Source organism: Hyperolius riggenbachi, chromosome 10 (genome assembly GCF_040937935.1).
Source record: "Hyperolius riggenbachi isolate aHypRig1 chromosome 10, aHypRig1.pri, whole genome shotgun sequence".
Taxonomy (NCBI): Eukaryota; Metazoa; Chordata; class Amphibia; order Anura; family Hyperoliidae; genus Hyperolius; species Hyperolius riggenbachi.
The window spans coordinates 35994658-36007360 of NC_090655.1; the positions used below are offsets into that span (position 1 = coordinate 35994658).

Here is a 12703-nt window from a genome sequence, read left to right on the forward strand (position 1 = left end):
ACCGTTTGTGGATTGCGTTCATCTCTGCGAAGAGATAACGAATCCTTCTGAATCCTGTTCTGTTACTGTTTGTGGATTGCGTTCATCTCTGCGAAGAGATAACGAATCCTTCTGAATCCTGTTCTGTTACCGTTTGTGGATTGCGTTCATCTCTGCGAAGAGATAGCGAATCCTTCTGAGTCCTGTTCCCTGTATTACTCCAGTCCTAGTCAGCGTTCCTGCTTATGTCATATATCGGTTCATTGCCGATATATACATATGTTAGTCAGACGTTACAAATAGTTTCTTTGATAGCTGTAATTGTAATACGCTAGGAAAACATACTTATTGTATATTTATCTGTGTTACGTTCATCTATCTCGATCCTGCTATTTTCTGACTATCCTGTCCTGTCTTTGTGAGGCACGCCATCGCCGCAACGCATTGGCTGCCTCATTCCAATCTGTCTGGTTTTGGACACTTGCTGTCGCTAAGTAGCCGCTAGCTAGCAAGCGTTCATTCTGTCTACCTGTCCTGATCTCCTCAGTTCTGATTTGTGCGCTCAGCGCTACTTTGCGCTGAGACGTTATATCGAAAGCATTGTTTGTGGCTGTCAGATCTGCACCAGCTCTGTGCGCCACAATCTCCTATTGGAGTCAGTCCTCCCCTCCACTATACTAGGGATAGCCTGTTTCCTGGTGCTAGTGTGTGTACCTCCTCCACGCCAGCTCATGCGTTGCATGCTGACTGTGGAGAATACACCACCAAGCCTTACATGCATTTAATTTGTTTCAGATCTGCATTACTTTTGTTTCAGATCTGCGCTGCATTTGTTCTGATCTGTATTGCTTTTGTTTCAGATCTGCATTGCTTTTGTTTCTGATCTATATTGCATTTGTTTCAGATCTGCATTACTTTGGTTCAGATCTGTATTGCATTTGTTTCAGATCTGCATTGCATTTGTTCTGATCTGTATTGCTTTTGTTTCAGATCTGCATTACTTTTGTTTCAGATCTGCATTGCTTTTGTTTCTGATCTATATTGCATTTGTTTCAGATCTGCATTACTTTGGTTCAGATCTGTATTGCTTTTGTTTCAGAGCTGCATTGCATTTGTTCTGATCTGTATTGCTTTTGTTTCAGATCTGCATAGCATTTGTTTCAGATCTGCATAGCATTTGTTTCAGATCTGCATAGCATTTGTTTCAGATCTGCATAGCATTTGTTTCAGATCTGCATAGCATTTGTTTCAGATCTGCATAGCATTTGTTTCAGATCTGCATTACTTTGGTTCAGATCTGTATTGCATTTGTTTCTGATCTACATTGCATTGGTTTCTGATCTACATTGCATTGGTTTCTGATCTGCATTGCATTGGTTTCTGATCTGCATTGCATTGGTTTCAGATCTGCATTGCATTGGTTTCAGATCTGCATTGCATTGGTTTCAGATCTGCATTGCATTTGTTTTGAATTTTGTTTGATTTGTCAAGCCTGCACTTAAACCTTTACTGGCTGTAGAGATTGACAATTTTTCAGTGAGATACACTCTTAGTATTTAGAGTGTAATTCCCCTGTATGTTTTATCCCCTCTCTATATTCGGGCAAAGGTGAATGTAAAGCAGAGGGTTTCAAGATTCTGGAATCTTAAGCAATGTGGACAGTAGACTTTTCCAGTATTATAAGTAATTGTTGAATCTGCACAAAGGGCAGTGCTCAGTCGTGTGGCAGATTTATTCAGCAGGGAAATTCACTGCCCATATAAATCTATGGGTCTGTGCACAGTGCGGGTTGTACCTGATCGCATTATTCTAAAAAGCGGCATGCAGATTTGTAAAAAGGCCATGTCTGGTCTCCAGTGCAGTTCACAATCATAATGTTGCGTTACTATGCATGCATTATAAGCTTATCCACTGTGATCCTAGCCTAGAGCTATCATAGCGGTGGGTGTTGTCTTCCACTTAAAGAGGAACTCCCAGTGAAAATTCTTCATTTTTACAATAATTATGTATAAATGTAGTCAGCTTTTGCCCATTTTAAAAGCTTCCCTCTCTTTTATTTACATTCTGACATTTATCAGATGGTGACGTTTTTACTGTTGGCAGGTGATGTAGCTGGAAGTACATGCTGCTTGTTCTGGCAGTTGGAAACAGCTGTAAACCGCTATTTCCCACAATGCAACGAGGTTCACAGACCGGAAACAGCCAGGAAAATAGTCCTCAGTCTCCTGTGGGAGGGGCTTCACCACAATATCAGTCATACAGCGCCCCCTGATGAGGATCCATTTGTGAAAAGGAATAGATTTCTCATGTAAAAGTGGGTATCAGCTACTGATTGGGATGAAGTTCAATTCTTGGTCATGGTTTCTCTTTAAAGGAGAAACTGTTAGGAAGCTGTTAAAACAGATTCCAAGAATGGCAAGTTGGATAAGACTAAGCTGTCAAACCTGATAAGCATGCAGCGTCTTCTGAAGCGGTGTCTAAATCTAGGAAATGTGCAGTGACCGTATTCCTGATTCTGCAGAACACCTGTGTCAATTAGGCACTGAAAAGGTAGTGAAAGATGAATCCCCTACATAGCTTAAAGATTTGATGGGATGGTTGAGATCAGAGATGTCCTTTGCTATTAAAGAAATTGAAGAATCTGCTTTCATACTTTCTAATTCAGATGTTACACCGACATTTACCCCTTCTACTTCTGATGCACCGATTGCTGGTCCTTCTAAATCCTCCTAACAGATCTCCTCAAGAGGTAGAGAGTCGAGGTTGATTCAGATAAATTTGATGTCTAAAGGGAGAGTGGATATCTATTATTGGAAGAGTTACCACAGGGCGAAGTAGACGCATCTGAGGGTAAAGGCGTTAAGTCTCAGAAATTCATTTTTCCACAGAATTTATGAATGAGTTATTTGAAGCTATGCATAGGGCTATGGGCATTACCAAGGAACAAGAAGACCTATTACTATTGATCAAATGTACAAACGTTTATCTGACCTAAGATTGTATATAAATTCCATAGGTCTCAAGAGATCTTTTTACCATCTTTTTGCAGTAATTCATCAAATCGAAAGGAAGCAAGGTTGCACTGTCTAGGTGTTAAGAAGGTGTCTAATTGAATGAATATCTTCAGAGATCCAAGAATTGGAGGAAGTCCAATGCTTTGTTGGTTCTCTTTGCCGGAAAGCAGCCATCTAAAGAAACTATTGCAAGATGGATCAGACAAGCTATTGCTTTATCTTACTTGCACCAGGGCAAGCAGTTATCAGGACTAGCGAAAGGTCATTCAACCAGAGCGGTTTCTACTTCCTGGGCAGAGAGAGCAGGGGCTACTATTAATAAATCTGTGAAGCTGCAACCTGGTCAAGCCACAATACCTTTTGTTAAGCATTATAGACTTGATTTAACCTCTAACTCTGACTTATGTTTTGGTAGAAGAGTTTTGCAGGCTGTAATCCCTCCCTAATTATGTCTTGTTTATCATCTCAGGGTTGCTGTCCTGAGACGTCCTGGAAAGACAAAACTTACTTACGGTAAGGTCTTTTCCAGGAGTCGGAAGGACAGCACCCTTACTACCCACCCTGATGTATTGTTAATAAAAATTATTTGAAGCATCATTCTGTGTGGTCTTTTTTATTACTGATGAGGGTAAGGGAATGCTGCCTTATGTAGGGTGCCTGCCTAATCAATTATGTTAATTCTTTTAACTAGTATCCTGTCCAGTTGGAAATGGAGGGAGACAAGTCTCAGGGTTGCTGTCCTTCCGACTCCTGGAAAAGACCTTACCGTAAGTAAGTTTTGTCTTTTGCTTACATCGTCGCCATAGCGACGAGCGGAGTGACGTCATCGACGTCAGCTGACGTCAGCCGCCTCCGATCCAGCCCTTAGCGCTGGCCGGAACTTTTTGTTCCGGCTACGCTGGGCTCAGGCGACTGGGGGGACCCTCTTTCGCCGCTGCTCGCGGCGGATCGCCGCAGAGCGGCGGCGATCAGGCAGCACACGCGGCTGGCAAAGTGCCGGCTGCGTGTGCTGCTTTTTATTTGAGCCAAATCGGCCCAGCAGGGCCTGAGCGGCAGGCTCCGGCGGTACTGGACGAGCTGAGCTCGTCCAGACCGCCCAGCAGGTTAAAGTGAACCTCCGGACTAAAAATCTACTCAGCAGAACTGAAAAGGCTTGGTGTTTCTTTAACAGTTTCACAGCATCAGAACTTTGTTTTTCTTGCCAAAGCATCATTTTTCGCTGCATTTTTAGCTAAGCTCCACCCATCAAAGAAAAAAAGCCTGGCCTTTCTTTCCCTCATGCTGTGCAGAGCATGATCGGGTTTCCTATGTTGTTGTTCATGTTGCCCAGCAACTGGGAGGGGTGATCAAGACACAGGACAGTTGGAACTGTGTCTCATGCTCCCTTTCACCTCCTTTCAACCACAAAGATGGCTGCCATCATGAAATCAAACATTTGTCTGTTCTTTTAAAACAGGGTGGGTAAGAGATTATATTACCTATCTATTTTAATTAACATAACTAATGTAATTTAATGACAGTATGTTTGTTTAGGCTGGAGTTGCACTTTAAGTAAGGTTCCTTACTGTACTTCCAGGTACCTATGGTCTCTCTGTTTCTTATTGTTGTCGTGGAGAAGAAGAAAATTTAATGATGTCCGTAGCTCAAAAGTGCAAACTTCAACTACTTCCTCTTCCTGGTAAAACTCATTATTTATTTTTTGCATTCATGGTTTAATTTCTTTTGTTATTGTTAGGATAAAATGGATCTTCTACAGTTTTAAAATTTTTGTTTTAAATTATTTCTACATTATAAAAGTACAAATTAGTTAGAGCCAAATTACTTTTTTCTGGCCAGTAAAACTGCGGTTAGTACATCACTGATCCCCTGTATCCTGGCCTTTGTGTGTCCTCCAGGATACCCACACAATGGCCCATATGCAATTCACTTTTTCTCCTGAGTTTTCTCCTAGGCGATATTTTTACAACTTTCATAAAATGCATTTTAAGCTACCAGCAAGCAAGACAATACTCAAAATAAATATGAAAATACTTTTCAACAGCTTTTGGGTACGTTTTCAATTGTAAAATGCTGAAAAGTTAGTTTAAAGAGAAGATGAAATTTTATCTCCTAGGAGATAACTCAGGCGAAAAAGTTAATTGCATATGGGCCAATGACTTTTTCACAAATGCACATGAGGAGTGGGACGCCAGGCTGCTGGGGAACTTTGTCATCTGTACTGGTCATATTGTAGAGGTGGTGAAAGGAATACATAATGGAAAAGGAGAAGCTCATTAGGAGTGGCCATGTCCCTGGTAGCCATAAAAAAAGACGTGGGGGTTGTAGCCTAAAAGAATAAGCAATTTAGTTCATTATTTTAAGATATGTAAACGGTGCCTCACCACCATCATTGTTGGTACCCCAACAAGTATCTAAATGTGAATTGCAAGACCTGCAGTACTACTTACTTTCTCTTCTTTGCCTTTAGCTACTGAGCTGGACTGGTAAGTTAGGTGTGACTGTGTGACACACACAGGGCTTGATTCAGAAAAGGGTGCTGAGTGTTAGCATGCCAGTGAAAAGCCACTTTGCATGTGCTAACATGCTTTGCACGTGCTAACTAGGGTGCTAAGTAGTTAGCACATGTAAACTACTTAGCACCCTAGTTAGCATGGTGCTAAGTAGTAGTTTGCACAGGAAAAAGGGATGGTCCATGAAAAGCACCATTATGCAAATTTTAAAACGGCTGATGACTCCCTACGGCACTCTAAATCGGCAACCTAGAACTAGATCCTTTACAATTCTCATATTAGCTCTGCCCCTTCTTGTGTGCCAAGCTTTATTACAAATATGAACCAATTACAAAAATTGGAAATGCAGATGGAATGGGACCCACCAGGAGAAAGCGAGAGCGTATATAGTCAATGTAATGCTGTGGTTTGCTGTAGCTTTAAACAGACAGTTTCCTGTTTTTGACATGCACTGAAGTTCATAGAGATGTCCGGTAGTTTAATCAGATTACACTGTTTATATTTAGATGATGTTTCCTGATTTACAGTATTTGTACAACCTTACTGATGAACAAGATAAGGTTGAAGCAAAACAGAAGTGAAACTTTAGAGATAAACAACCATATCTATAGCCACACTACTAAGCAAGAGTTTCCTGGAATCTCATAGTCTTATTTTGTATGTAAAGGTTAAAGTCTTCTTTTAAACCGTCAGATATACATTATGACAGCAGTTTTTGGGTTTTTTTTTTTATTCAACTCTCATATAGTACTGACAGATCTTAAACTTTTGAATTTGTTTTCTGTCCCTTGCACTTAGCATGTTTTTCTCGACCACACAGGAGTTTTACAAACCTAATAAGTTATTCATGAGATAAAAACAAGGAACACCAAGAGCCCCAATAGTGTAATATGTACTGGTAAATGGTTACTAGATAGAGTAAATGTTAATATTATGAACTCCAAATATGCAACGCGTTTCGCAGGTTTGATCCCGCTTCATCAGGCCATAACAACGGAGCAATATCCTATATGGTCAGTAGAAGAGCCAGGCACCTCTGTCAAATGTGCCTGGCTCTTCTACTGACCACATATGCTATTGCTCCATTATTGCCTGATGAAGAATTTGGTTTTACCAAATTTTGGTTTTACCAAGAATTTGTTTTTTTTAAGCTCATTTAGCTTCCTTTTATCCTTTTGGCGCCTCTGTTCTCCTGCATAGTTATTCGTGAGAGTTACAACTGCAGATTTAGAGCCATAGATTCTTAATGTTAAAGTTACATACGCACACTTGATAAAATTCACCCGGGGCGGCCAATAAAGGCTGCCTTGGTCCTAAAAATTCGACCTGTGAGAGGATTGTTCTCCCAATCACACGCCCTCAAGAAGCTGCTCTAACAAGTGTCAGGTGTCGTCCCTTCCATAGTAACAGAAGTGTTGCTAGCTTCTAGGCTAGTTATATGTCTGTACAGAAGTTGGCCCAAACTGTCGTTCAAGGGATTGAGAGTCTTGATCCCAGCAGGAGACTTTTTTCTTGTGCATGTGTATGAGGCTTTATAGTAAAAGTAAAAGGAACACAGTCTAGTTCTTAGTAGATGTGTGACTGTACATACACATGTTTATCTCATTATTTCAGTTCATGTACCCTTTAAAGCAGGGGTGCCCATGAGGTAGATCGTATCTACCAGTAAATTGCAAAGGAATTCTGGATGGATCCCACACCGTCCGTCTGAGTGACAAATGTGTTATACTCTGTCTCTTTGACTTTGAGCTTAGTGTGATATGTTGTCCTGGAGGTTTGCACAACAGTTTACAGGATTATAATGCTGTAAGGTGGGGAACTTTATATTTAGAAGCATTATGTGTTATTGCTGATTACAATTTTGCCGCACTCCAAGCATGATATTGTAAGTGTGACATTGTGACTATATTTGGTCAAACACTGTTCAGTTTGGCTTACTGAGGAGGACTCTATTATATGCATCTGACTGGTGGTTTGTCAGTAATCTAGACTCTTTACTTGTCCTCCTCCACCACTGGGCTTTACCAACGCTGTGTCTCCCGAAAAACCATTGGCAAGAACTTGTCCGCAGCATGCATGGCTGTTTCCGCCAAAGCCAGAGCGGGTCTGTGCTACTTAACAGGTGTAGTGCGCCTGTGCTTTAGGGGGTCTTTGTGCTTGAATGGCCTGCTGGAGGAGGATGGGGGAAGCCTCTAGAGCAGGCATGTCAAACCAATTCTACGAGGGCAAAGGTCCTCCCACATTTTTGACACAGCTCAAATGAATTAATGGGACTGAATTAGGAAAGGTGGGGTCCATCAGGTAGAACACATTCCTCTCTTTCTCAGTCCAGCCTAAACACTGGCATGGATCTGGCCCTCCAGGCCTGGAGTTCGACACCTGTGCTCTAGAGGATCTACAGCAGTGATGGCTAACCGTGGCACTCCAGCTGTGGTGGAAGAACAAGTCCCATGACTTGCAATACTCTGACAGCTCTAAGCATAACTCTGGGAGGCAGAGGCATGATGGGATTTGTAGTTTTGTCACAGCTGGAGTGCCAAGGTTAGCCAGGCTTCCCTCTCCCGAGGTGAGAATCTTTTAACTTTTAATTCAACTAACCTCACAGGTTTGCTTTTGGCCGGTTTCAGACTGGCAACCAGCAGTATAAGAGCATTGCGGTGTGCTGGACGCAATGCTAAAAACAGCCTTCAGGGATTACCGCAGCAATGCGCGCTAATCTTCCTTCTGGCTGCAAGCCAAGCAGGAAGTGAGGCTTTCTAGCGTTCACTTCCTGTGGCCAAAATTTGAATTGCACGGAAGTGTATTGAAAAAATAAGTTTCTGCGCATGTGATCCGAACACAGACGCCAAGAATTTTAAAATCTCTGCGTCGCCATAGACGCATGATTTACGGTAGCCATGCATGTTGCCTGGCAATGCGCTGTTGTGTCACACTGCGCCAGGTATGAAATGCCCTAGAGACTTTGGCGTAGCATTACCCTGCAGCAAAAGAGAGTAATGCAACGCACCAGTGTGAAAGGGGCCTTACAATGTAATTGTTGATGAAAGGTCCAATATAAACGTGCTGCTGTGAGATAGTGGCACATTTTTAGCTTCACGAGGATTCATGTAAAATAAATATCTCTTGCATCTACAGATCCAATTCCAGACGGACTGATGGAAGAAGTTAGTGATTGGAATATTGAGGTAACTTCTTTGGATGCTCCACCTGAACAGTTAACCGTATCCAAAAGTTTACATTCTCAAGCCAGCTTAGATGATGATGTGAAAAGCCATGTTGATAATCCATATCTAGAGCCCTCAAAAACCAAGAAAGCTACCAAAGCTGTCCAGTCTGAGCCAAAAAAGGCTGTTAAAAAGAAAACCATGGAAAAAGTAAGCTCAGAGCGACCATCGAACGTGGAGACCACTAGATTGCCTAAAAGACAAAACGATACATGTAAGCCTAAACCAGCTGCACAGAACATGCCAACTGACAACAGGGTTCACGATGGGTTGGAAAATTCACTGCCTAAAATTCCAAGCTTGTCTTCATTCAAGCGTCCTGTAGTTTGCACGTCATCTTTTGCTGAGCTTGTTGAAGACTATGAGCAGTTCATTAAGGAAGGACTGGAGAAACACGTAGAGATCATACGTGTGTACACAGGTAGCGGAAGTCATAAAGACAATCAAATGGCTGAAACCAACGCAATGGAAGATAGTGTAGAAATGTCCTCAGATGCTCCCAATCTCCCAGATGTTTGTGACCTTAGCAGTCGCAATTCAGAGCCGACTGACAGTAGTTCATCAAGCTCTCTATCAGAAAGCGGTGAGTTTAGTGAAGAATCTACTCATTCTCAAGAGAAGCAGAAGTCTATGGAACTTTCAAGTTCTTGCCCAGATCTCTACACGGAAAGGACGGATGGGGCTGCTGTTTGCACTTTAAATTTAAAAGATAGTAAAGTCTCAGTAGAGGAGGTGCAGCAGTCAAGCTTGGTCAAAGCTAAAGCTCAGTGTAACGTTGAAGAGCCGGTTTTTGGCAAAGCGATCAAGCCTCGAAAACGAGGCAAAAAGGTTGCTCCTATTTCCAGAAGACAGCTGTGCCAAGAAACGCAGGATGATATGTACCAGCTGAACTACAGGAATCCTGCTGGCTTTCCATATGGTGCCATGAGCTATGCTGACTATTGGCGGTCATACTATCAAGCATGGCAAACCTACCACTCTGCTGCTTCTAATTCTTATTACAGGAATGTGTACAAATGCTCCAACTGGATGTCTGCCTATCACATGCACTCTGTGTATCTTCATGAGATGCTAAAGCCATAATTAAATTCCTTTCTCTCAGAAAAAGTGGTTTGTGTCTTTTTTTTTCTTCTTCTTCTTTCTTTCCTGTTTGCAGTTCCATAGACTGTCTTTGGACTCTGTGAAATTGTGCATGTAAAAAAGGAAATTGTATAGACTCCTACATAATTCAAACACAGCACATACCTTTATTGATTTCAGAACACAGGGAAAGATAAAATAAACAATACAGTCATTTCCCTACTTATGGGCACCTTTCGTTCTTACAGGCCATTTGTAATCCATTTAAGGCATGTAATACCATATTTGCCGCCACATAAGACTTACTTTTTCTCCCCCCAAAAAATGGCAAATGCAGGGAATCCCCAACTTACAAACGCCCATCGATGCGAACTGCCGACCCTTTGCCACGTCGGGGATTGCCTGCATTGTCCCCCACCCCTATCTTTCCCCTGTGTGTACGCTTTGTACCTGTGCCATCGCTTATCTCCCCATGTCTCCCGCTGTATATGTAGTGGAGTGAAGCGGCAGCTGTCTTACCTAATCCAGCATTTCCTGGGGGGATCACCGACCTCCTCCGCACTTCTCCCTCTAGTGAACGGCTTGTACTGATCGCGTCATCGGCACAAGCCAACACTAGAGGAAGACATGCAGAGGAGAAGAGGTCGGTGATCCTTGCGGGAGCTGCTGGATTAGGTAAGACAGCTGCCGCTACACTCCACTACATATACAACGGGAGCGGGAGACATGGGGAGGGGGGGGAGGGGAGGGGAGACGCTCGGACAACTGGAGACAGAAGGTAAAACCTGGGAGAACAGAAGGGACACCAATTGGGGGAGATGCTCCTGGAACATGGATGCACCAGGTTTGGAACAGGAGGACACACGTTCTACTTTTGGACATACAGTATAAACAATGTTTTTTGATTGTTTTCAATCTGCTTTAAAGTGAACTGTGCACTATTTTTTTTAAATTTTGTCAAATTAACACTCCCCTGAGGAAGGTTTTTTTTTAACTGGGTGGGATTTTGGGGCTGCAGCAGGCATGTACTTACCTATGGTGGGCTGCACTGTAGCCCCCATCTATATAGAGGCTTCCATTTTCTGTGTTCCCAAAGTGTGGTCCTATGTCCCTGGCAGCCGACAATGCATGCCGGGAGATTTAGTTCCCATTGATGGGATTACATCTCTTGTGTGGAAAATATAACCACATCAATGAACTGCATCTACCAGCATGCGCTATTCCAGAATGCAAAAATATTATGGCGGTAACTTGTGGCACAGGGACACAGAAAATAAAGGCTTGAATATAGACAGGGGCTATGGAGCAGCTCCCCCATAGTTAAGTCAAGTCAATGCCCACACAGTGTATGTATCTCCATTGGGGGGGGGGGGGGGGGGGTCACTTGAAAGTTTTTAAAAAAATAGTGCACAGTTTGCTTTCAATATTGTACAACAGTTCATACAATACTGTATTACATAATGAAACAATAGGACAGGCTCTTGTGGACTTGGTAAATATTTTTCCTGAAGGGTGCCTTGCAACATGTTATAGATCTGGCAGTTGAGAAGCAGGAATTTTAATACTGACGGAAGTACCAGAGGGTGACATGTCATCTGCTCTACCTGGCCCAACGCAAAGGGAGTAGTCTCAACAGGAGTCAACAGTGGTTTTGGTCGAGAGGTAGATCTAGAGAAGCTGGAGCAGCCTTCACAGGGTATTGGCACCATTCAGGAACCCCTTGTTGTGTGTGACGGGGGAGAGACCGTGGTAGATCTGGCCCCTTAATAATGATGGGGACCTCTGCCTCTAATCTTTTTTTAAATGGGGACTTTTCATGACTTCCTGTTTCAAGCAAGATCCCCGTATCAAAAAGGACAAGGGGCCTGTACTTGGTGGCAACTTTGTTAGACGCTCGCTACAAACATTACATGTTGAAAATGCTACCGCCACCGTTACAGAGGGCAGTGAAAATCCATCATTCTTAAAATAATACAAGCAACATGCTGTATTCAACTTTTCCATGGGGTGGCAGATGTGATACAATACCAGCAAAAGTAGTGGCAGTAATCCTCCAGTGCCTGAATTTGACACTATCGCTCCTAAAACGATGCAGGAGCTGCAATTGCAATTTGATCAAATCACAATCACTCCAGTGTATCCTGCAGCATTGATATACTTCTGTGTAGCAATTTTGGAATTGTGGCTAATAGATGGAGATTCCAAAGTGCCCCTGAAACCTAGCACACTCCTGGATCAACTCTTACCTGTCTGGACGTTCTTTCATGGTCTCCTATGCCAATACCAACTCCTCTCCGCGCCCACTGTCTGTGGGAGTACCACAAGGGTCCGTCCTTGGACCCCTCCTCTTTTCCATTTACACCCATGGCCTGGGACAAATAAGCTCTTTTGGGCTTCAATATCACCTCTATACTGATGACACTCAAATTTATTGCTCTGCCCCAGACCTCTCCACACTACTATCAAAAGTCCCAGAATGTCTATCCGCTGTATCTACATTTATGTCATCCCGCTTCCTTAAACTCAATATGAGCAAAACGGAGATTGTGATATTTCCACCTTTGCTCTCTATTCCACCTCCCATTGTCACAATCAATGTAGATAACACCCCAATAGCATCAACCCCCAAAGCTTGTTGCCTAGGGGTAACTCTGGACTCTGAGCTTTCCTTTAAACCACATATTACCACTTTAACTACCTCCTGCTACTTCCATCTCAAAAACATTTCCAGAATCCGTCCCTTCCTTTCACAAGAAGCAACTAAAATGCTTGTGCATGCCCTAATCATCTCCCGTCTCGACTACTGCAACACCCTACTCTGTGGTCTACCAAAAAGCAGACTGGCACCTCTCCAATCCCTACTAAACTCAGCGGCCCGTCTCATCCACCTCTTTTC

The 12703-nt window shown here is 42.8% G+C and overlaps 1 protein-coding gene across 1 annotated transcript in view; it reads left to right on the plus strand.

Annotated features, from left to right (window-relative positions):
• The window catches only part of DDX20 (DEAD-box helicase 20), a 75257-nt gene extending 65423 nt beyond the window's left edge, over window positions 1-9834 (plus strand). The window contains exons 14-15 of the mRNA XM_068258892.1: window positions 4570-4671; window positions 8639-9834. Coding sequence (XP_068114993.1) covers window positions 4570-4671; window positions 8639-9810 — 1274 coding nt within the window. The 3' untranslated portion in view covers window positions 9811-9834. The remainder of the gene's footprint in view (window positions 1-4569; window positions 4672-8638) is intronic.
• The last annotated feature ends 2869 nt before the right edge of the window (window positions 9835-12703 follow it).